This window comes from Crotalus tigris, unplaced genomic scaffold, assembly GCF_016545835.1.
Source record: "Crotalus tigris isolate CLP2741 ecotype Arizona unplaced genomic scaffold, ASM1654583v1 scf7180000018371.15429387391:27106975, whole genome shotgun sequence".
Classification (NCBI taxonomy): domain Eukaryota; kingdom Metazoa; phylum Chordata; class Lepidosauria; order Squamata; family Viperidae; genus Crotalus; species Crotalus tigris.
This window is the reverse complement of record NW_024096970.1, coordinates 13,502,134-13,523,121: the sequence shown is the minus strand read 5'-3', so window position 1 is coordinate 13,523,121 and position 20,988 is coordinate 13,502,134. Positions and strand designations below refer to the sequence as shown.

At 37.9% G+C, this 20,988-nt stretch overlaps 1 protein-coding gene across 2 annotated transcripts in view; it reads left to right on the top strand.

Moving 5' to 3' along the window:
- PARP4 (poly(ADP-ribose) polymerase family member 4) overlaps nt 1–19,317 on the top strand; it is a 50,913-nt gene extending 31,596 nt beyond the window's left edge. Inside the window, exons 25-36 of one of the 2 annotated variants that reach the window (XM_039351501.1) lie at nt 655–754; nt 2,031–2,201; nt 2,311–2,391; nt 4,149–4,229; nt 6,569–6,664; nt 8,467–8,589; nt 12,662–12,739; nt 12,849–13,079; nt 14,424–14,519; nt 15,454–15,556; nt 16,799–16,928; nt 18,362–19,317. In XM_039351501.1, the coding sequence (XP_039207435.1) occupies nt 655–754; nt 2,031–2,201; nt 2,311–2,391; nt 4,149–4,229; nt 6,569–6,664; nt 8,467–8,589; nt 12,662–12,739; nt 12,849–13,079; nt 14,424–14,519; nt 15,454–15,556; nt 16,799–16,928; nt 18,362–18,491 (1,420 nt within the window). In that variant the 3' untranslated portion in view covers nt 18,492–19,317. The remainder of the gene's footprint in view (nt 1–654; nt 755–2,030; nt 2,202–2,310; nt 2,392–4,148; nt 4,230–6,568; nt 6,665–8,466; nt 8,590–12,661; nt 12,740–12,848; nt 13,080–14,423; nt 14,520–15,453; nt 15,557–16,798; nt 16,929–18,361) is intronic. The other variant, XM_039351503.1, reaches the window with a different exon arrangement.
- The last annotated feature ends 1,671 nt before the right edge of the window (nt 19,318–20,988 follow it).

Genomic DNA, 20,988 nt, shown 5'->3' with positions numbered 1-20,988 from the left:
AGTTGTTCAATCTGTGGCTCTTCCTCCTGTTTGCAAAATCATTCTCACATACCATTACTCCTTGCTGTTTTCTCTAACCTTCCTATCCCCACTCCTTGGATGCCCAACTTATACTAGTAAAACTTATTAGTATGTGTATTCGTATTTATTAATATTTATGTGTATATGTATTTATTAGTATTTATTTGATGTGTGGACTAAGGTAACTATAAAGGAGTCCTTGCAGATCTTACTCTGCTAGTCATGGCCAACTTTAGGGAGCAGTGCTCCTCTCCATTTCAAAGCCATTGAGCTAGTGCTGTCCAAAAGTATTTCTACAATCATGTGGCCAGTATGACATCATGCTGCAGGGTGGAGTGTGCAGAGAAACACATAGCACTGTAACTATGCCCAGAATATATTGCATATAACAGTGGTTCTCAGTCTGTGGTCCGTGGACCCCTGGACGGCTGCAATGTCACAGGCAGTTTGTGAAGGCTTGAAGAAATGTTATGATTTAAATCTTGAGTTAAGTCTTGGTGGTCTGTGGCCACAAAAGGTATTAAAAGGGGATCCCTGGTGTGAAGGTTGAGAACCACTGGCATATAACATTCATGTTTTCCTGCTCAGATTGATTCTCTGTTCCAGATTTTTATATATTGTAAATCATCTTAGTCCTACAGCAAATTGTCACATGCTGAGATCTTTATCCCACTATGGAGCTGGAGCTTTTGAATATTTTGATGTGAAGTCAAAATATAACTGGGAGAGAAAGGCAAGTATATTTTAGTATTTTTATAAGCACAGCAATCAGCTGGGGAACGGGTTTCACTATTTAATATACTTATTAGTTATTTTTCAGGATATTTCCATACTACAACATTCCCCTTCCTTAGCCCCCCCAGACCAATTTGAAGGCAGTTTACTATCATTTTTTGAGGGCAACCTGCTATCCTTTTAATGTCAGTCCTTGAAAGTCAGAGAACAGGAAGGAACATCATAAGCCAGATCTTGCTATTCTTCCAGCCAATCAGCTGGAATAGTCCCATCTAGAATAGTACAACTCTGGAATGCAACAATATATCAATCTTCTTCATGCAAAAAAATAATGAAATAAATTGTAAGTCTAATTTTATATTTCTACATTGTTAAGTATATTTGCATGGTTGTTTGAAAATAATATTGGCATTTCTTATTGTGAAGCGTACAAATGGCAAGCACCAGCTAGCAGTCAGAAGACATGATGAAAACTCCTTAATTTCACAACACATAGACAGACTTAATTTTCCCAGTTTCAGCTGGGAAACAGAGAGATGAAGCTAAATCCAAAAATACTACAGAATTCCTGGAGGTTTCAGACAGATCAGTCATCAACAGTCCCAAAGGTGCTTTTTCAGGAGGCAACTGGATTTTCTTGTTTTTCTTGATCTGGATGACTGAGAGTATAGATAGACATTCAGCCATCAACAAGTACATAGAGATAAACAACATTTACACAACATTCAAAAAAGATAATAAAAAAACGTAAACAGGAAAAAAACAAAATCAGAGCTCCTCACCAACAATCAATACTCAGATAACTAGAGATTTCACCAGACAATCAAACAGAAAACAATAATTGAGGAACTACCAAGGAGACAATCAAGTAGACAAATATTGCCCCAATTAAGGAACTATCAAGAGGAAAACCACATTCCCATTAACATTGAATAGGCAAGCTATTCTTATAATAACAAGAAGCTATACCCAGCACTGAAATGTTATATAGTCAGGTAACAAAATATCTGCAACCAACCAAACTCCAAGAGCATCAAAGAGCTCTCTGGAAAAAAATAATTTTAGCCTTTGCATTTTTTGCAATTCATTTTCTCATGTTCAAGACTTTAGACTAATTAATTTTAAAAAATGGATGTGATTAAATCACTTGATAAAATGCCCTGTAAGACAGCATTTCTTCATATTTGTACGATTTTGCTGTGTTTTTACTGCTCTGTGTAAAATGATTTAGCCAAAGCAACTAATACTAATTTTCTGTTTTCATCTCTATGCAGGTAAAAAGCCAGACAACTAGAATGTTTTCTCCACAGTGCAGTTCTATTCTCATTGAATGGCAGACTTATAGTACACAAAATCCTAAACTTAGTTGTACCCCTGCTCAGATACATGCTCTATTTAACCATGAGCGTCTTCTAGTCTATGGATTTATCCTCAATTGCACACAGGTAAAAAACTGTTCAAACAAACATGCTATTACATGATGTGTATGCCACCATTCTTAATTTAAAAAATAATAAACTAAGACGAATATTCTGGTTTTTTTTTCTTTTTCAGGCCATTTTAAAGGCACAAGTAGATAATCAAAAATTGTATACACTGGTGTCTACAACTGAACTGCAGAAGACCACAGGAACTGTGAGTTAGGCATTGATTGCTCAAACCATAAACTTGCCTCAAGCTCTTGATTTAATATTTTAAAATAGAGTACTTGGATCCCTAGCTTCTATTGATGAATATTTTTCTAGTTACAGTATAGTCATAAAAGACATTCAAAAGAGTAAACCCCACTGGATATAGACATTGCACATAAGAATAACACAATAAAAGAGTAGAAGGGACCTTGAAGGTCTTCTAGTTCAATCCCCTGCTCAGACAAATGGTTGTCCAGTCTCTTCTTAAAAACTTCCAGTGTTGGAGCATTGGCAACTTCTGGAGGCAAGTTGTTTCACTGGTTAATTGTTCTAACTGTCACTAAGTTTCTCCTTAGTTCTAGGTTGCTTCTCTCTTTGGTTAGTTTCCATCCGTTGCGTCTTGTCCTGCCTTCAGGCGCTTTGGAGAATAGCTTCCTCTTCTTCGTGGCAACTCCTTAGATATTGGAACACTGCTATCATTTCACCCCTAGTCTTTTTTTTTTTTCATTAAACTAGACATACCCAATTCCAGCAACCATAAGTTATTTTATATATCAGATGTAACACCAACTCACTGTCAATGCTGCTCTACCTATTGAAGAATTCTCCATGCCCTTTAAAAAAAAATTAGAAAAACTATATAAAGAGATTAAAATATTAAGTAAGTGTGTAAAAAACTATAAGAGTTTACATAAGTATTGAGCCTAACTGCTATGATCTCAGGTGCTTACAGAAGCCTTATGTTGGAAGGGCGAGTCTACATTCTACTACTGCCAGCCCACCAAAGAGCTCCTCAGCAGACCTGGGAAGTTTGGAGAATAAGAAAGATTATCTTGATGGAGATATGCTAGAGCTGTTACCTAGGCAACAGCATCAGCATATCTGCATCAAGATCATCTTCCTCACTCTCTACAGGAAGGAAGGTACACCAAATCTATGCTCCTCTCAGCCAAGGACAATTTAGCCATGGATTGAGGATGAAATGAAGACAATGCTATTGAGACATGACATTTACCATGTTTAGATGCAATTGGACAGTTACATGGGATCTATCAAGACCATGATGTCTATTTTTCTCCTGCTGCAGTCTTTAACTCTGAACAGGGGGTAGGAGCTTTGAAAGCTGTACATGGCCAAGACACCAGAAAAGCAGTGACAGATCCAATTGCAATAGTGATGTCGCCAGTCCAGAGGCAGACGATGGTTTGATACAGAGGCAAAAAGATGCTTTAAAATGCATTTGTCAGCACAAATTCAGCCTCATTCTGCACTTCCTTAAAGTAGCCTCATCCTTGGCAGTGGAATCATGTTTATTTAAGGAAGTGCAAACAGATGTCACTAGTGTGTTTTTGGGCATTCTGAAGTGCCTGTTGTCTTAGAATCCAAAACCCTAACTAGTTGTTGGAAACTAGCCTAGCATTGCAAAGCCCTTCCTTCTCCATTTTTCACCATAACTTGTTAAAATGTTGGTTGGTTTGTAGTTATATAATAAAATCTTTGTTCCTGAAATAGGAAGGCTATTAAGCTAACCCATATATAATGTGAAAAGATAGGATTTTAATATTAGGAATAGATATGTCCATTTATGATTAGCTGAGATGAATTACTTGTTTTCTCTGATGATATAGACATAATAATTACTTTCCAATACACTATTTACATTCGGAGGCAAACTGCTCAATGTACATTTGACAAGGCCAAACTATTTAATAATTGCTTTAATATTACTGATCGCAATGTCTTCTTTTGTACTTTGTACAGATGCTCCATAAACTTGCAGCAAGAGCCTTTATTAGAGAGTATGAACGAGGAATGCTCGATGAGAATGAAACAGAACATGAGGTGCGCACGCAAGAAAATAAAAATTGTGTAACACTATATTTATTATCCATTTTTATTATGACCGCCACCTATAAAATTGCATGATATAGATTGCATCCTGCTTTTGTTTCTGTAACCTTCTCAGAGACATTAGGTTGCTCATTTAAGAAAATAGGATGCTGGACTAGACTTTGGGCTTTTTAATATTCTTAGTTTCAGATTAAATTACTGATTTAGGACTATGATTCTCTTACGGAATTAAATTAAGTGTTCTCCTATAAGCCTGGGGTTTTTCATGTTTTTGTTTTTATTTATGTTGAGTGTTTCTTGCATTGCCACATACTTTTCATTGTCGTTATGTTCGTAAGCCATCCAGAGTTGTTTTGTTTGATGGATGACTATCTAAATTTGCTAATAAATAGAATAGGTTTGGAACAAACTACATAGTGCTGAGGCTCTTTCCCCTCACAATGGCTGTGATGATCTGAGATTGGCTCTATATTGCTATGTCCCTAAGATGCTGTGAGATTTATGGATGGATTGTACAGTGGGATAGTTGGCAGGAATTCCTATCTCATTCCTTCTTCAGAGGACCTCCTCTTCCTGTCTGCAGAGGGGTGCTGTCGTGCCTTGCCAACCTCTCTTGTGCTTCCCAGTCAGGCTGAGGGGCAGATCTTCTACATGATGACCAATTTCTTCGCTCTGGAAACATGTATGGCAAGAGGAAAAGAGAGATGCAGTTTGCTGACTGCATCTCTATTTTTCCTACTCAAGGAGTTTATTCAAAAGCAAGTTAAGGACATTCATAAGATGACAGAAGGGTGATTGTGTGCGTTGGGGGAAAAGTGCCCTTGATATCCCATTCTGTCACCATAAAACATTGCTGATAGGGTGACTAGCTGCTCCAAGAATTGCAAAGATACAATAAAGTAAGTGTCAAGTGTTATTTACTTGATTTATATCCTGCACTTTGTAGACTAGAGGAACTCAAGGTAGTGTTCATAGTTCTTCCTTCTCGTATTTTTATCAGCAGCAACTTGTGAGATAGGTAGAGCTGAGAGAAATTCATAGTCCAAGGCCACCCAAGAGTTTCCATAACGGAGAGTGGATTAGGATAGGACCTGTATCTAACCCAGTGTTTCTCAACCTTGACAATTTTAAGGCATGTGGACTTCAACTCCCAGAATTCCACAGCCAGCAACGCTGGCTGTGGAATTCTGGGAGTTGAAGTCCACATGCCTTAAAATTGTCAAGGTTGAGAAACACTGATCTAACCACTCCTATGCCACACTTTAACCACTACACCATACTGGTTCTCAGTTTATAATCTGAATTAACACATGAACTAACAGTTTTGTGCCTTTAACAGTAGCTTTTAATTGTGGAAGGATTCACACAGTGTGCTAAACAAAAACCTTATCAAACACTTGGCTGGCATGGATGTAATAATCCAGTTGTAATTTATATTTCCACTTCCTTCTTAATGTTATAACTGATAATGATAGTTTTCTTTTTGTGGACGCTCACATTTTAATAGCACATAAAGAATGTAATTCTATGTTTTATTTTGTTTTGTTTTATAGTATTGTCCTTTCATGAACAAAATATATTTGACTATAAAATAATAATGGCAATATGGTTTAAAACATGCTTGAAAATATATATTAAAAACTATAAATGAACTGTTGAAGATCTGCCACTTTAGGAACTAAACCAACTTGTATAGAAGGTACTGCCATGGCAAAAATCTGGATGAAATACTCCACTAGCTTGGCTCCCTGTCGGAGGCACCAGGTTGAAAGGATTAGCCAGTGACATCACTTTTGCCCAAGCGATGCCTGCGAGGGCTTCTTTCATGTTCCCATTAAGGAGCTGGAGTGAATGACAGGAGCTCACTGGGTCTAGAACAGCGCTTCTCAACGTTTGTGTGACGGCGACCCCGTCACATGGACGTGCCCCCATGCGCGGCGCGCATGCGCGGCGCCACCCCCTGAGGGGTGAAAGTGGCGGATCGCGTTGTTTGGTGACCCCCGTAAAATGGTCGTTCGACCCCAAATGGGACCCCGCTGGTCTAGAACACAGCTTGCTAGCCTCCAACTCAGCATCATAACAATGTGAGCCACTGCACACCTGCAAGCCCAGCTGTATATCACTGATAAAGGTGATAAGCAAAGCAGGAAGTAACAGGATGTCCTTTAGATATTTTGGAGAATAATTCCTGAAGTCCTATCAATGTTGCCCACTTGCTATGGTGGCTGGAACTTACAAGTTTTGTAGTCCAAAACATCTGGTAGATATCAGGTTGCTTGTCCCTGCATACAACTAGACTCTTTAACATTTGCCTGGGCCTTACTATTTAGATGAAAAGAGAACAGCTGAAGTCCGACATCATTGAGCTCAGCCTGAAGAACTCCATTGTGACCCAGTTTACAAGCTTTGTGGCAATTGAAAAAAGGGTATGTATGTTCATCTTCAAACAGTTCTTCTCATTTTTTCCCAAAGTAGTGCTGAATTATGAAATCTGGAAGACATCAGAACAGGTAGTCTAAATTATCTTAATTTCAATGAATATTAGTCAATGAAGATTGACTGTGCACTAGAATATTAATGAGTAGATTCATTAAAATGATTAGTGATTAATCCTTGCTTTATTGCACTTGATGTTTCAACAAGAATCAATAAAACTAGAATAGTGGTGCAATAGATGGCAGCCATGTTAACTAGTACTGCCAGAAGACAAAGCTTTGAAGAAGTGGCAAGATGCCACCTATCAGAGACACATATTGAAGAAAATGATACCTCAGATTATGAATGGGGGAGTAAAGCAAATTAAAAAGAGTAAAGGATGATAGAGAATAGTATGTATCCATGATGAATGTTAAGAAGAAGAAAAGTAAGCATTCTTCTTTTGTGGGCTTGGAAATATACAATCCAGAGAAAAGTGTAATAGATTGAAATATAAAATAACAACAACAACAATAATAATAATTTATAAAGTATAAACCCTGAGTTTAGTGATGATGAATAAAGTTCTAGTATTCCAAAGTCAATGCTAGGACATATTCGGCTCTGAACAACAATACGATGATAAATTCGTTCTGAGCAATCTGATCAACAAATGAGAAATTGTATTCTGCTTTTTTAAAAGGGAAAGCATTTTTCTGTTGAACTTCAGGAATATGTTTTGTTCCTAACTATTCATTTGCAAAGCAATAAGGAGCCATGTTTCTGAACGGGCTGCAGATTAGTTGCACTAGAGAGAGAATTATTTCAGAAATCATTATTTTATTTCAGGTTAGCTGTATACTGTACCACCTTTCATCCAAAGAAGAAACCTATAATGGTTATAGTAAACAAATTATATGATTAGCTGAGCAAAGTAAGCCCTTTATATCCAAAATTTAATGAAAGAATAATTCAATTAATAAGCAATTTAAAACAGTCTAGCACAGTATAAAACTTATAATTTCTATAAACAGTTGAGGAATAATAAAATCCAATATTGTTTTCATTTACATCTTGCACAATTATATACAGGTAGTTCTCGACTTACAACAGTTCACTTATGACTTTTCAAAGTTACCACTGCACTGAACAAAACTGACTCATGACCATTTTTCACACTTATGACCATTGCAGCATCCCAATGGTCATGTGATCAAATTTCGTACGCTTGGCAATTGATTCATATCTATGATGGTTGTAATGCCTTGGGATCATGTGATCACACCTTTTGCGACCTTCTAACAAACAAAGTCATTGGGAAGCCAGATTTACTTAATCGTGTTACTAAGTTAAAAACTGCAATGATTCACTTAACAACTGTGGGAAGAAAGGTCGTAAAATGGAGCAAAATTGACTTAACAAAGGTCAGCAACAGAAATTTTGGGCTCAGTTGTGGTCATTAAGTCGAGAACTACCTATACTCCTACCAAGAGAACAACCTTCCAGAGTTTCTCAACCAATGAGTCATTTGAAGTCTTGAAGTTCGTACATGTGGATGGAGCTCAGATTAGGGAAAGGCCTATCATCTCATCTCTGGCATCCAGAGATAGCGGGACCAGCAAAGTTAAGGAATCTGAGAGTTGTAACTTCAACAGAGCTGAAGAGTGGAATAGAGGAGCTGGTTCTAAGGGAACTATTTGTAGTTTTCAGGTTAATTCCAAGGCATATGTATAATTAACTATTATTTTTGGCTTTGGATATTTAACAATATTTATTCCTTCTCGTGTATTCTTTTTTGGTACTTCTTGGTTAGGAGGGAGATGAAGATCAAAGGGGTGATATTTTACATCACTTGGAGCCCGTAGCTAAACATGATGTCGATATTTTACCCTGTATGGAATATTTAATAGGAGAGCCTCTGGACAATGACAGTACGGTATGTATATTGTCCCCCCCCCTTAATGTAATGTGATTTAATGTGACTACTTTGGTAAAGATAAGGCACCTCCCATGTATACTGGGACTAAATGCTCAACATTTTACAAGGACTTGTGGCACTACAATTTCAACACTTGTGGAGGGCAGCCTTTTAGAGAAGAAAAGCCAAGTTTCTTTCACATTTTTTTTCCTCAGAAGATACAGAGATTGCATGAAAGTTTTTTATTTATTGGAGTTGAAACCAGACCCATCCAGAATAAGAGCAGAATAGTCATGATGTGTTCCTTTGGCTGTGTGGCAGAGGAGCGGAGACAAAATTGATTTCCCTCAGCTATACATACCTTTGTGATGTATCACTGACTAATTACCATGGGTGCTGGATGCACAGATAGGAGATGAATTCTCCAGCAATTGATGCAGAATAATATTTGAGTTGTAAAACTTCCAGTGACCCTGGTGTTAGAGAAAGTTGTATTGCTATGCTTGCATAGGGACAGATTCCTAGTAATACCATTCAGAAAGATAGTATGATGTCATAGTTCTAAATTTTCCCAGCACATTTTTGTCTCTTTTATTAGTTCTAGAGAAATAAAGGATCATAAATTTGGAAGTTGCTATTTGGGCTGAATTATACTCCTCATTATTGAAGGGATTCAAATTAAAGCATACCTGACAAACCTTTATATAGCCTGTCTTTTGAACATACCTGGAAAAGAAAGTTCATCTTCCTCAATCACTGGTTCCAGTGCCAAGCTGTTCATAGCATTAAAAAGATTCTTCTAACAGTCAGCCAGAAAAGGAAGTTTTTCAGTCTTGAAATACAGTCTATATAAATTCACTTAGAACAGTCAATATCATTTAAGCAAAAATGAAGTATTTTATCCTGGGAGATATTGAGAAGTGTTTCTCTCCCAAAATAATAAAGTATTGCAAGAGCTTCTAAACAGTACACAAGAGATTATTGTGTTAGGGATATGTTAATTTGTCATTCCACAAGTATTTAATATTGGGAAAAGAAAAATACGGAAAGTTTATATTTATGGTTGGAAGCCAACATCCTCCTTCTATTCACATAAAACACAGGTGTCAAACTTGATCGTGTCACGTGATGTATCATTTTTTTTGCCTTTGCGGAGCCAGGGTGGCCGTGGCATGCGTGTGACGCATCCAGCCAGTTTGACACCCCTGACATAAAAGAAGCCTCCTTCGTGTCTTCAGTTTTGTTTCCTGATTACCACACATATTAGGAATTGCATAAGAATAGGGATTCTTAGATCTCATCCTTGTAATCAGCATTGCAAGCAATTGTGGGCATGCCATGGTATTCCTATGTAACACTGCTGCTTCATGAGCTGCATTGGTTGCCAGACTGCTTCTGAATGAGAATCAAGGCGCTGATTATAATCTATAAAGCCCTACACAGCATTGGGTCTGGCTGTTTGATAGATTGCCTGCCTTCAGTGTCTACCCAGCAGTTTGGACCAAAAGAACGGTCATATTTCATCTCTCTTCAGTTAAACAATGTCATCTTTGGAAGCTCTGAAATTGTGCCTTTTCTGTCACAGCACCTGCCCCCTGGAATGTTGTATACCCTTATTCAGGTAGGCCTAAAAGATCCGGGTCTTCTCCCAGGCTTTGAGCTATGGTGGATGGGACACTCCCCCCGTCCCCCCCAAAAAAAGGCTATTAGGGGGGAAGCCATGTGGATTTCAGGGAGAACCTCATTCCAGAAGGCAGGTGCCACTATAGAGAAGGCACAATTCTAGGGTCCTGTTAGATGGCACTTTTTAATTGAAGGAACTCAGAACAGACTAACTCTGCCAGACTAGATTGACCCGGCAGATACTGTGGGAGACAGGCCTAATTAACCAGGTCCTATGCTCTTGTTCCACAAATACAACAACACTCCTGATTTTGATTCTGGAGAATATACATAATTGCAATAGTGTTATCTCTTACAAAGTAATTCAAACGTAAAATTACTTGGACAAAATTGTTGGTGTAAACAAAAATAATGTTAAATGTTTATTATTTATGATATTTAATCTACGTACATATACAAATAAATCAGGGGTCTCTAAACTTGGCAACTTAAAATTTATGAACTTCAGCTCCCAGAATTCCCCAGCCAGCATGGCTGCTAAGGAATTCTGGGAGTCCACAAATCTTAAAGTTGCCTACTTTGGAGACCCCTAAAATAAATGATTAAAGGTATTTGTTACATTTCTGTAAAATAGAAATTGGAGTGTCTTTTAAACTTTATGACAAACATTACAGAAAAAATGTTTGAGAAACCAGGTAATTGAATCTTTTAAGCAACTTCTCTGCTGTTCTGAACAATAATTTAGAATTTATGTTTATGAATCTAATCTAAATCTAACATATTTATTCAATAGTTGGAGCATGACTTTATATCTGAATGTGAGGTCAGTATCTAGTTAGTTTAAAAATAATAACAACAATAACAATAATAATAATAATGTTGGAAGTCCAACCCCCTGCTCAGACAGGAAACCCTATACCATTTCAGACAAATGGCTGTCCAGTTTCTTCTTAAAAACTTCCAGTGTTGGAGCATTCACAGCTTCTGGAGGCTTAATAGTTCTAACTGCCAGGAAATTTCTCCTTAGTTCTAGGTTGCTTCTCTCTTTGGTTAGTTGCCATTGGTTGCTTCTTGTCCTGCCATCAGGTGCTTTGGAGAATAACTTGCTGGCTCAGGAATTCTGGGAATTGAAGTCCCTGACCTGTACTACACCCATGCATTTGGTTTTTCTTGCCTAAATGTAGAACCTTACTTTTTTCACCATTGAATTTCATTTTGTTAGATAGCACCCAATGTTCAAGTCTGTCAACATCCTTCTGTATCTTAAGTCTATCTTCTGGAATGTTGGCTATTACTGCCAGTGTGGTGTCATCTGCAAATTTGATGAGTTCCCCATCTATCCTCTCATCCAAATCGTTGATGAAAATGTTGAAGAGCACTGGGCCCAGAACAGAGCCCTGGGGCACTCCACTACACACTTCCCTCCATGTAGATGCAGTTCCATTGAGGACCACCCGCTGAGTATGGCTGGTCAGCCAGCTACAAATCCATCTGGTGGTAATGCTGTCTAACCCACATTTTTCTATCTTATTAAGCAATAGGTTGTGGTCTACTTTATCAAATGCCTTACTGAAATCCAACTAAATTAAATCCACAGCATTTCTCTGGTCCACTAATTTTGACACTTGGTCAAAGAATGCAATAAGATTTGTCTAGCATGATTTGACAAACCCATGTTGGCTTTTGGTAATGACTTCGTTTGCCTCTAGGTGTTCGCTGATTCATTGCTTGATTATCTTTTCCAAGATCTTCCCAGGTTTTGAGGTCAGGCTGATAGGTCTGCAGTTTCCTGGATCCATTTTTGTTTTCCTTTTTTGAAGATGGGAACTACATCAACTCTTTTCCAGTCATCTGGTAGTTCCCCAGTGCTCCAGGATCTTTGAAAGATATATGGTAGTTCAGTGGTTCTGAGATCACATTTACCAGTTCCTTCAGAATCTTGGGGTGTAGTCCATCTGGTCCTGGTGATTTGAACTCATCTAGGGTGGACAGGTGCTCACTTACCATTTTCTTGCTTATCTTAACTTGTGTTTCTAATCTGTTTTTTACGGTACTGATAGGTTGGACAGTTTTTTCCCTTTGTGTAAATACGGATGCAAAAAACGAGTTGACTAGTTCTGCTTTCTCCCTGTTACTTGTCATCTTCTTGTCAATTATCATTGAATATTCCATTTTCTACCTACCTTTTGTCAAACACCAGATTGTGGTCAACCATTATCTTTAGGCAATTCTATTAAGACTATTTTTTCTATAATTTAGATTTATAAAGGTGGAGGTTATATATTTCCTGGGGTTTGAGATAGCAATTGGCTTTATAAAATAAAAATTCAGGAGACTTTTGACAAGCTGCAGCTTCATTCAGGAAAAGACTTAAATATTCAAGAGTTGGCAAAGGGCTTTTCTATGATGATGATGAAGAAGAAAAAAAACAAAACAGAACATCTAATGTTTTTTTTTAACTCTATAGATACTTGGCTTCTGCGCCATGCCTGCCAATTACTGTTATTCTGCAGATGGTACTTTAGACCCTGATTTTCAAGTGCAGGTCAGTGCTCAGATAAGGAAAAAAACCCCCACAGTGGGCCATCAGACATAACCAGCTTACATTTCAGACAAAGTGACAATCTGTTCACAAACTTGGTTTTGGTTTTCAGGAAATGTCTGTAGACTTGTGCGAGTTAAGCAGGAAAGAAATTGCTTTTGGACAACCTCGCAGACCCCCTGTTTCTAAGCAACTGCTTACCTTTCAACCAGAAGGAGAAATATTAAAACCAGTAAAAAAAGTGAAGAGATCTGCTTCTTATAAAAGAAAGACAAAAGCTTCTGAAACAAAATTAAAGGTGACTCATTATGCAGCTAATTCTTCAGAAGAGAATTCATGCCAGGTAAATTGTAATATATATTTAATATAGTTATTTCTAATATGGATGTTCTTATATGCTTTGTTTATGAGGGCTGAATGAAAAATAATGTATCCACCTCCATAACTTTAGTTTAAATGGGGATATTTTAATAAATGAAACAGGAATTCTCAAAATGAAGTCTATTGCTACTGTATTTATTTCTCCACATAATTACCACCATTTGTTGCACACATTTGTCAATGATGGACAAAGTTCTTAATGTCATCATGAAAGAATCGCATACTTTATATCCTCATCCAACTCCTGATAGTCCTTTCCATCAGTCAAACAGTTGTCCAAAAATTCCTTCAATTTTGGGGAAGAGTGTAAATCATAATGCACCAGATTTGGAGTGTATGATGGATGGGATATGATAGTAAGATCCAACTTCACAAATTGCCTTTTGGATGGCTTGTGTGGTATGAAACTTGTCACTGTTAGAATGCATCAAAATTTCCTCCTTATGCTTCCAAATTCTCCAAACAATAATTATTATTTCAAAGATTTCAGTGTGGCAGTGTAGCTCATTGAATTGATAGTGGTGCCAGATTCAAGAAAAGTTATGTGAATAACACCATTTGGATCCCCAAAAACTGCAACCATGAGTTTTCCTGCTAAAGCCTATGCTTTGAGCACTGGGTTTTCAGGCAAAATTTTGTGATGATGTTCCATGTACTGACATTTCATTTATTGATCATAAGGATAAGCCTATGATGTGTTGAGTGTTGTTATACTGTGAAAGCTTCCATATAAGCTTCCATTTCAGAAACAAAAACAACACAGCCTGTTCTCACAACCACCTTCCACCAACTGAAGTGAAAATACAGATGCTAAAGAACATATCAGGATTTCTAGTACATTAGTATTATCATCTGGGGCCTTATAACATCGAAGGCATTGCTTTTCACTCATCCATTCTAATTTTATTTCCCAAAGTGATTCATGCTTTTTTCGTAGTATATAATCAGTTGACAACAAAATAAATTTGTTTTTGACCAAAAATGAACCATGAAATCCTTACTGAAAATAGCTTTGATCTTATAATTATGATTGAGGAGTACTAATTTATAATGTCAGGCTAAACTTCTTAAGAGAACACAGAACTGTAGCTAGCAGCAATCTTTCCTCTGCCAAACCCAACAGGTTTTATTTTTGACAAGAGTGCTGCGGATTGCTCCTTTGCCTCTCTTCTCACTTGGTATGAAGAAGTTAGCAAATTATGCATATTCCTCTAACCACTTGAAGATTATTTTGCAAAATTGTTTATGTTCAATATTTTTCATTCTCTTCCTTCAAAATCTGTTGTTGCATACTTTGACTTCCCAGCTGACTATGAATTTGCAGGATAGAGTTCCCAGATCATTTAGGGTGTTGACCTTAAGTTCTGTTGACTGGCCTCAGCTCTTCAAGCTTCAAAATCAGGTACTACTGTCTTTATATTTAACGAAAAAAATAGGGCTCAGTTTTGAATAAGCATATATATGTTTACATTTGGTTCAGTTTCCAAGTGTAACCTACTTTGTCAATTTGTAATAATAAAAAAGTGGGGAGATGGGAATTTATATTTAAAATTTTTATTTGGTTGTTGTTTTTAATACTTTCTCCATGTGTATGTATGTGCATGTGAAATTCCATTTTTTTTTCTCTAGGAACTTTGAATTACTGGATTATTATTTCCCATTTTTCTTGCCTAGTGAGAAGGGGTCTCCTGTTATCATTATTACAGATTTTAAAATGATTTAAGTGGTTTGTTATTAAAGCAGAAATCACAGAAAGGAATGAATTTGGAATGTCTTCCATATTACTATGATTTAAATCAGTGGTTCTCAGCCTTTTTAATGCTGCGACCCCCCAACCGGTCGTAAGTCGAGGACTACTCAACCAGTCGTAAGTCGAGGACTACTCAACTGGCGCAGCACCATTTGCAGAATGGGACTTTTGGCGGGCTCAGCAGGGCAGAGACAGGCTGGACAATTCCTATTGGCTTTTGAAAGCCAATAGAATTAGACTCTATTCAAGAGAGTCTATTCTATTGGCTTTCAAAAGCCAATAGAATAAAAGGGAGTAGCACAGCTAAGGAAAAGGGGGAAAAAATGGTGGACTGCATTGTTTGGCGACCCCCATGAAATGGTCGTTCGACCCCAAATGGGGTCCCGACCCACAGGTTGAGAACCACTGATTTAAATAGTTTTCAGTGGCGAAAGATGCCTTGTTTTGTAGAGCATCCACTTGAATAAAGTTTCCTTATTTAGTGTAAGATTGTATGACAAAAATGAAAGGACAAAAATATTATAACTTTGTTTTATAAAACAAGTACATTTCTTTCAAATTTTGAGAATCGTATTTTATTTTTTAGGATGGATTTTGGCAACTTACATCTGAGCTTGGGATGCTTTTAGATCTTGATGTGCATCATTTAATTAATGTTTCACTTGCAAAAAATGGAATTCAATCACTTGGTAAGGACACTTTCAATCATTTTGACCATGTACTTTCCAATACATCCAGGAAAAATAGGCTATTCAGATTCTCTGAGAAGATAGGATTACTTGTTAAATTTGATATCAATTAATACTTTTCCCTAGCTATGGTGCACTGTTTGTAATGGACAGTTAACTTGCTCTGAATTGAAGCCATAATAATTAAAATGGGCTCATTGGAAAATTCCCTGATGCTGGGAAAGATTGAAGGGAAAAGAAGAACAGGATGGCAGAGGATGAGATGGTTAGTCAGCATCATTTGACGCAATGGGCGTGAGTTTGGGCGGACTTCAGGAGACAGTGGAGAACAGGCGGCCTGGCATGCTATGATCTATGGCAGGGGTAGACAACCTTGGCTCTTTTATGATTTGTGGACTTCAACTCCAGAATTCCTGAGCCAGCATAGCTGGCTCAGGAACTCTGGGAGTTAAAGTCCATGAGTCATAAAAGAGCCAAGGTTGCCTACCCCTGGTCTATGGGGTCATAGAGATTCAGACACAACTTAGCAACTGAATAACAAAAAACAATAATGCTAGGAAATGAATTTAGTTTGCTGAAAAAAACCCCACATCTATTTTTATGATAAATCTTTAGTTTTTTCCCCCCAAAAAATCTCTATTCCGGGCCAGATTAATAATTGTCAGTATTACATCTTTGCAGAGATATGGAGTAGTAACTGCATGTCAGTATATTAAGAATTATAAAAGTTATCAGAACACAAAAAATGTATTGCCATTCTTTTACTTTATATAGATTCTTGTAAATCCTGCATTAAATTGAGTCTGTGTACTTAAATTTCATGTCTTCTAAAATGATGATCAACAGACATTGAATTCTTTTTTCATAATTGGAACTTCTGGCTTATAGAGGTATTTTTCACCTCTTCTTAAAATAACATCAGCAAGATGAGAGCATGCTTGATTTGGTCTTAGCACAGAAGTGGTATTTCCATGGGATGCCATTAGCATTGAAAGATGACTATGGCAAACCGCTTCTGTATAGTTGCTAAAAAAATTGTAGGCATGTTCATGTAGTTATCCAGAGCCAATCTTGATTGGAGAGTATCTTTTCCTTTTTATATCTCCAGGAAGTGAGGGATGTATATAATCAAAATCTTTAGATATTCAACATTCAGATAAGGCTATTTTAACAAGTGTGATCAAGAATTAAATGTTTAAAATGAAAAAGGCACTAGTCCATTCTTTCATTTTTCCCCTCTAGGTCCAAAAGGAAAAGAGAGGCTGTTGCAGCTGATTGCTACCCTTCTAGTGCTCCAAGCTATATATTTCAAACAACTGGAAGGTCTTATCTTCAAATCTCTAATGAGACTGAAAGACTCTCCTCCATCATGGTATACTTGGGAACAAAAACAAAATAATATTCAGGCTGTTTTAGAAACATGACTTTTAATTAGTTATGCCATTCTGTAGTTCCTATAAGAAAAATATATCCATTCAAAAGCAATATAAAAATGAAAACTAAATTCATAACCTCCCCTAAAATTAAAAACTGATGGATTTTAAGAAATCCCTCCTTTGGCACCAAGTTCTCTGCTCCATATTTAATTTATTTAAAGAGTGGGAAGCTGGCAGCGTACAGATTAAAGGCCTAATCTGCAATGGCATTTTTCTGCCTGAGAAAATCTCACAACTTCTTTGATGACCAGTGGGCATTTTAAGAAAATCAACAGCTGGTTCCTGCAGCCTAAAGTTTTGTTTGCAAGTGTGTTTACCTTTTAAGAAAAAGACAACAATCAGCTGGAGTACTAATGGCATTCATGTGGGCCAGAAGTAGGTAGCATGAAGCAACTGTATCAGTTACCTTACTGGCAAAAGCATGCTGTGTGACTGAATATGCTCATTGTGGCAGCTAGTCTACGAACAGATACTCCTGCCTAACCCCCCCCCTCCAAAAACTAATAGCCAATATTTAAAATACATGTGTGCCTATTAGCCTGCAGAAATTAGCTATTCCTGATGTGGGCTGATAGGTAGAAAGTGGTTTTTCAGATAAACTAATCCAGGGGTAGGCAACCTTGGCTCTTTTATGACTAGTGGACTTCAACTCCCAGAATTCCTGAGCCAGCTGTGCTGGCTCAGGAATTCTGGGAGTTAAAGTCCACGAGTCATAAAAGAGCTAAGGTTGCCTAACCTTGAACTAGTCCTAAATCAGTCAATCCTTTGAATGTTTAAAGCATTGAAACTGGATCCCAAAATGTTCTGTATCCACTATATTGGGCATTTCTTCACTTTGGTTTAAATGTGAATCCTGTTTGGAGACACACAAGCATCAGAATAATTTTAATACAATCTGACATCATGCTTTTCATTACAAGTAGTCTTCGACTTACAACCATTCGTTTAGTGACTGAAGTTACAATGACACACAAAAAATGACTTATGAGCATTTTTCACATTTACGACCTTTGCAGCACCCCCACAGTCACATGATCAAAATTCAGACACTTGATAACTGGCATGTATTTATGACAGTTGCAGTGCCCCAGAGTTATATGATCCCCTTTTGCAACCTTTTGACAAGCAAAGTCAGTAGGGAAGCCTAATTAATTTAACAACCACCTTACTAACTTAAGGTCATAAAATGGGGCAAAATTCACTTAACAACTACCTTGCTTAGCAATGGACATTTAGGGCTCAGTCGTGGTCATAAGTCACCTGTATTCCAGACTGGAGTAATTGAATACATGTACAGTAGTCTGTTTTGCTGTTGCTGTTTGGAATGAATGCTCTTACATATTTTTCTTTCTTTCACCACTGTTTACAGGGCACTTAGTCCAGTAAGGAAAGCTATTGAGTGGGCAAACAGAACTAACCGTGAATTTCCAGGTATTTGCCAGCGTCTTCAGCTTGGAAAAGACTGGGATGATGCCACTAAAAAGCTCCTGGGCATTTAAATAACGAACACAACATACTTCATGGTTCTCCTTCTGTTAAAAATTGAACACTACTAAGTTTGCTCTTCTCTTAGTAATGAAAATGACTCACAGTAAAAGCACACTATCGTTGATTTCCTTATTTAAGATTATAATTATGCTGAGGTTCAACTTAGTATTTTTTTTTTTTGTTCTCTTTATATATTTCATTATGTGTGCAGGTTGTAATCAAGAATACTGTTGTTTTAACCAGTCAGGTTGGTGACTTTATAAGCACGTGCTCTACATGCTGTCCTGTCAAGCACAGCTTCTTTCAGTTGTTGGATGTTTATCTTTGTATAGTTCTTCTGTTATCAAGCCAGCGTGTTTTTTGTCTCTTTGTTCCACTAACCCAGGGATAGGCAACCTCGGCTCTTTTATGACTCATGGACTTCAACTCCCAAAATTCCTGAGTCAGCTATGGAGTTGAAGTCCATGAGTCATAAAAGAGCCAAGGTTGCCTACCCCTGCACTAATCATTCCTAGCTAGCATCATTGATTTCTCCAATGAATTAGGTTAGGGTTAGCCAAAGTAAATCAGACATTGTCTTGTGATTTTGGTTTCTAATGATGTGTCTGATTTTATATGAGCAATAAAGAATATACTTGTATAAATAATATGCATGTATTCTAGAAATACTATTGAAACAACATTATTTTTCTTCTTCCTCTCACCCTCTAAATACAGTTATTTTGTATAGTTTTGGAAATATTGTTTCCTTTGTCAAAAAAGAGTTTGAAATTTTGGTTTCTTGTAGGCACAATTGATTTAATAAAAATCAAGTGATTGATACAATTGAAAAAGAAATTATTGAAGACTTGCCCATTCTTATCTTCAATTGTATTTAAGGGAAAACTGAAGCATAGAAAAACAACAAAATACAAATGAGAAAAATATATTTTCAGTCAGAGAAAAGAAAGTGCAACTACTGTGTTTCCCTGAAAATAAAACCCAGTCTTGTCAATTTTGCCTCCAAAAGAGGCACTAAATCTTATTTTCAGGGGATGTCTTACCCACTTATCTCATGACCGCCGCAGCCAGGCCTTGACACCTATCGCACCACTGCCCGACTTCTTATGCAGCCACTTGCAGACCATGTGGCGTGTTGCGCTAGTGCCACTACTTGCGGCAGGAGGCCGTATGATGTGTTGCGCTGGTGCTGCCACTCGCAGCAGGATGTTATGTGGTGCGTTACACCATGGTGTGAGCGGCAGCACTGGCATGGCATGTCACGTGTCTTGCCGCAAGCGGCAGCACTGGCGCAATGCTCTGCAGCGTCCTGTCACGAGCGATGGCACCAGTGTGACGTGACATGCGATGTCCTGTGAGTGGCGGCATCAGTGCCATACACCATGGGGCCTCCTGCCATGAGAGGTGGCACTGGCACGCCACACCACACAGCCTCCTGCCGTGAACGGTGGCACCAGTGCAACGTGCCACATGGCATCCTGTGAGCGGCTGCAAGTGGACACAGGAGGCAGTATGACAGTTGTCAGGGTGTGGGAGGCCTGGCTGCAGCAGTCAAAAGCCAAAGTCAGGGGATAAAATTCCAAAGGTTGGGGACCTTAGCAGAAAAGGGTCATCTCTTGGATCCAGATGACATTCTTTTGTGGACGGAATCTGCAATGTGCCCTTCCTGCCAGACCTGATGAGACGGTAAATGGGATTGGGAGGGACAATCCCTCAAATAACTTGGCCCCCATGTCATGTGAATTTGGAAATCAAACATATATTTTACAAGCAATACAGTATATTATTTTAGAGGGGGTTTGGCCAATCTCCCTGATCAGAAAATGGCATTCTGCTCCAGCTTGCCGACTTCCTGCAGCTAATTTCAGCCTTTTGAAAGCATGCTTCTTCCTCATTCATGTTAGAAACGTGATTAAAACACTAACAAAATTGGATTGGTACGAAAAGAGTTTATTCTTCAGAAAATAGAAAAAGCAGTTTGCAGAGTGTGGTGGATCTCTAAGAGATACTTCAACACGAAGTTCTAAATTAGAGACCACACCCAAATGTTCAAATGCATAGCATTATATACACTCCTATCGCGATGCCCCCCCTCCCCTCCCCTTTGGTCCCATTTGAAAGGACCTCAGAGGTCACAATCTTGTCCGAGACGCCTAACCAAAATACATCACCCCTCCCCTTGATTACATCTGTTTCAAAACTTCCCCTGGCCATCCTTTTGTCTTGTTAAGATAACATCAGCCTGTCTCTAACTCACATTATAGCAGATATAAAGTGCAATAAATAATAGTAAAAGGTTATACAGAGCAATAAACAAAGGAAGCATTAAACTTGCAGATACATTCCCCCCTCCCCTCCGGGAGACATAGGATAGGAATGGGTTTAAAGAATCGTTTTATTTTTAAACTTATGTGTTGCTAACATTCAGATACGGATGGACTTCAGTACAGGTACAGGTAGTCTTCAACTTACGACCACAATTGAGCCCAAAATTTCTGTTGCTAAGTG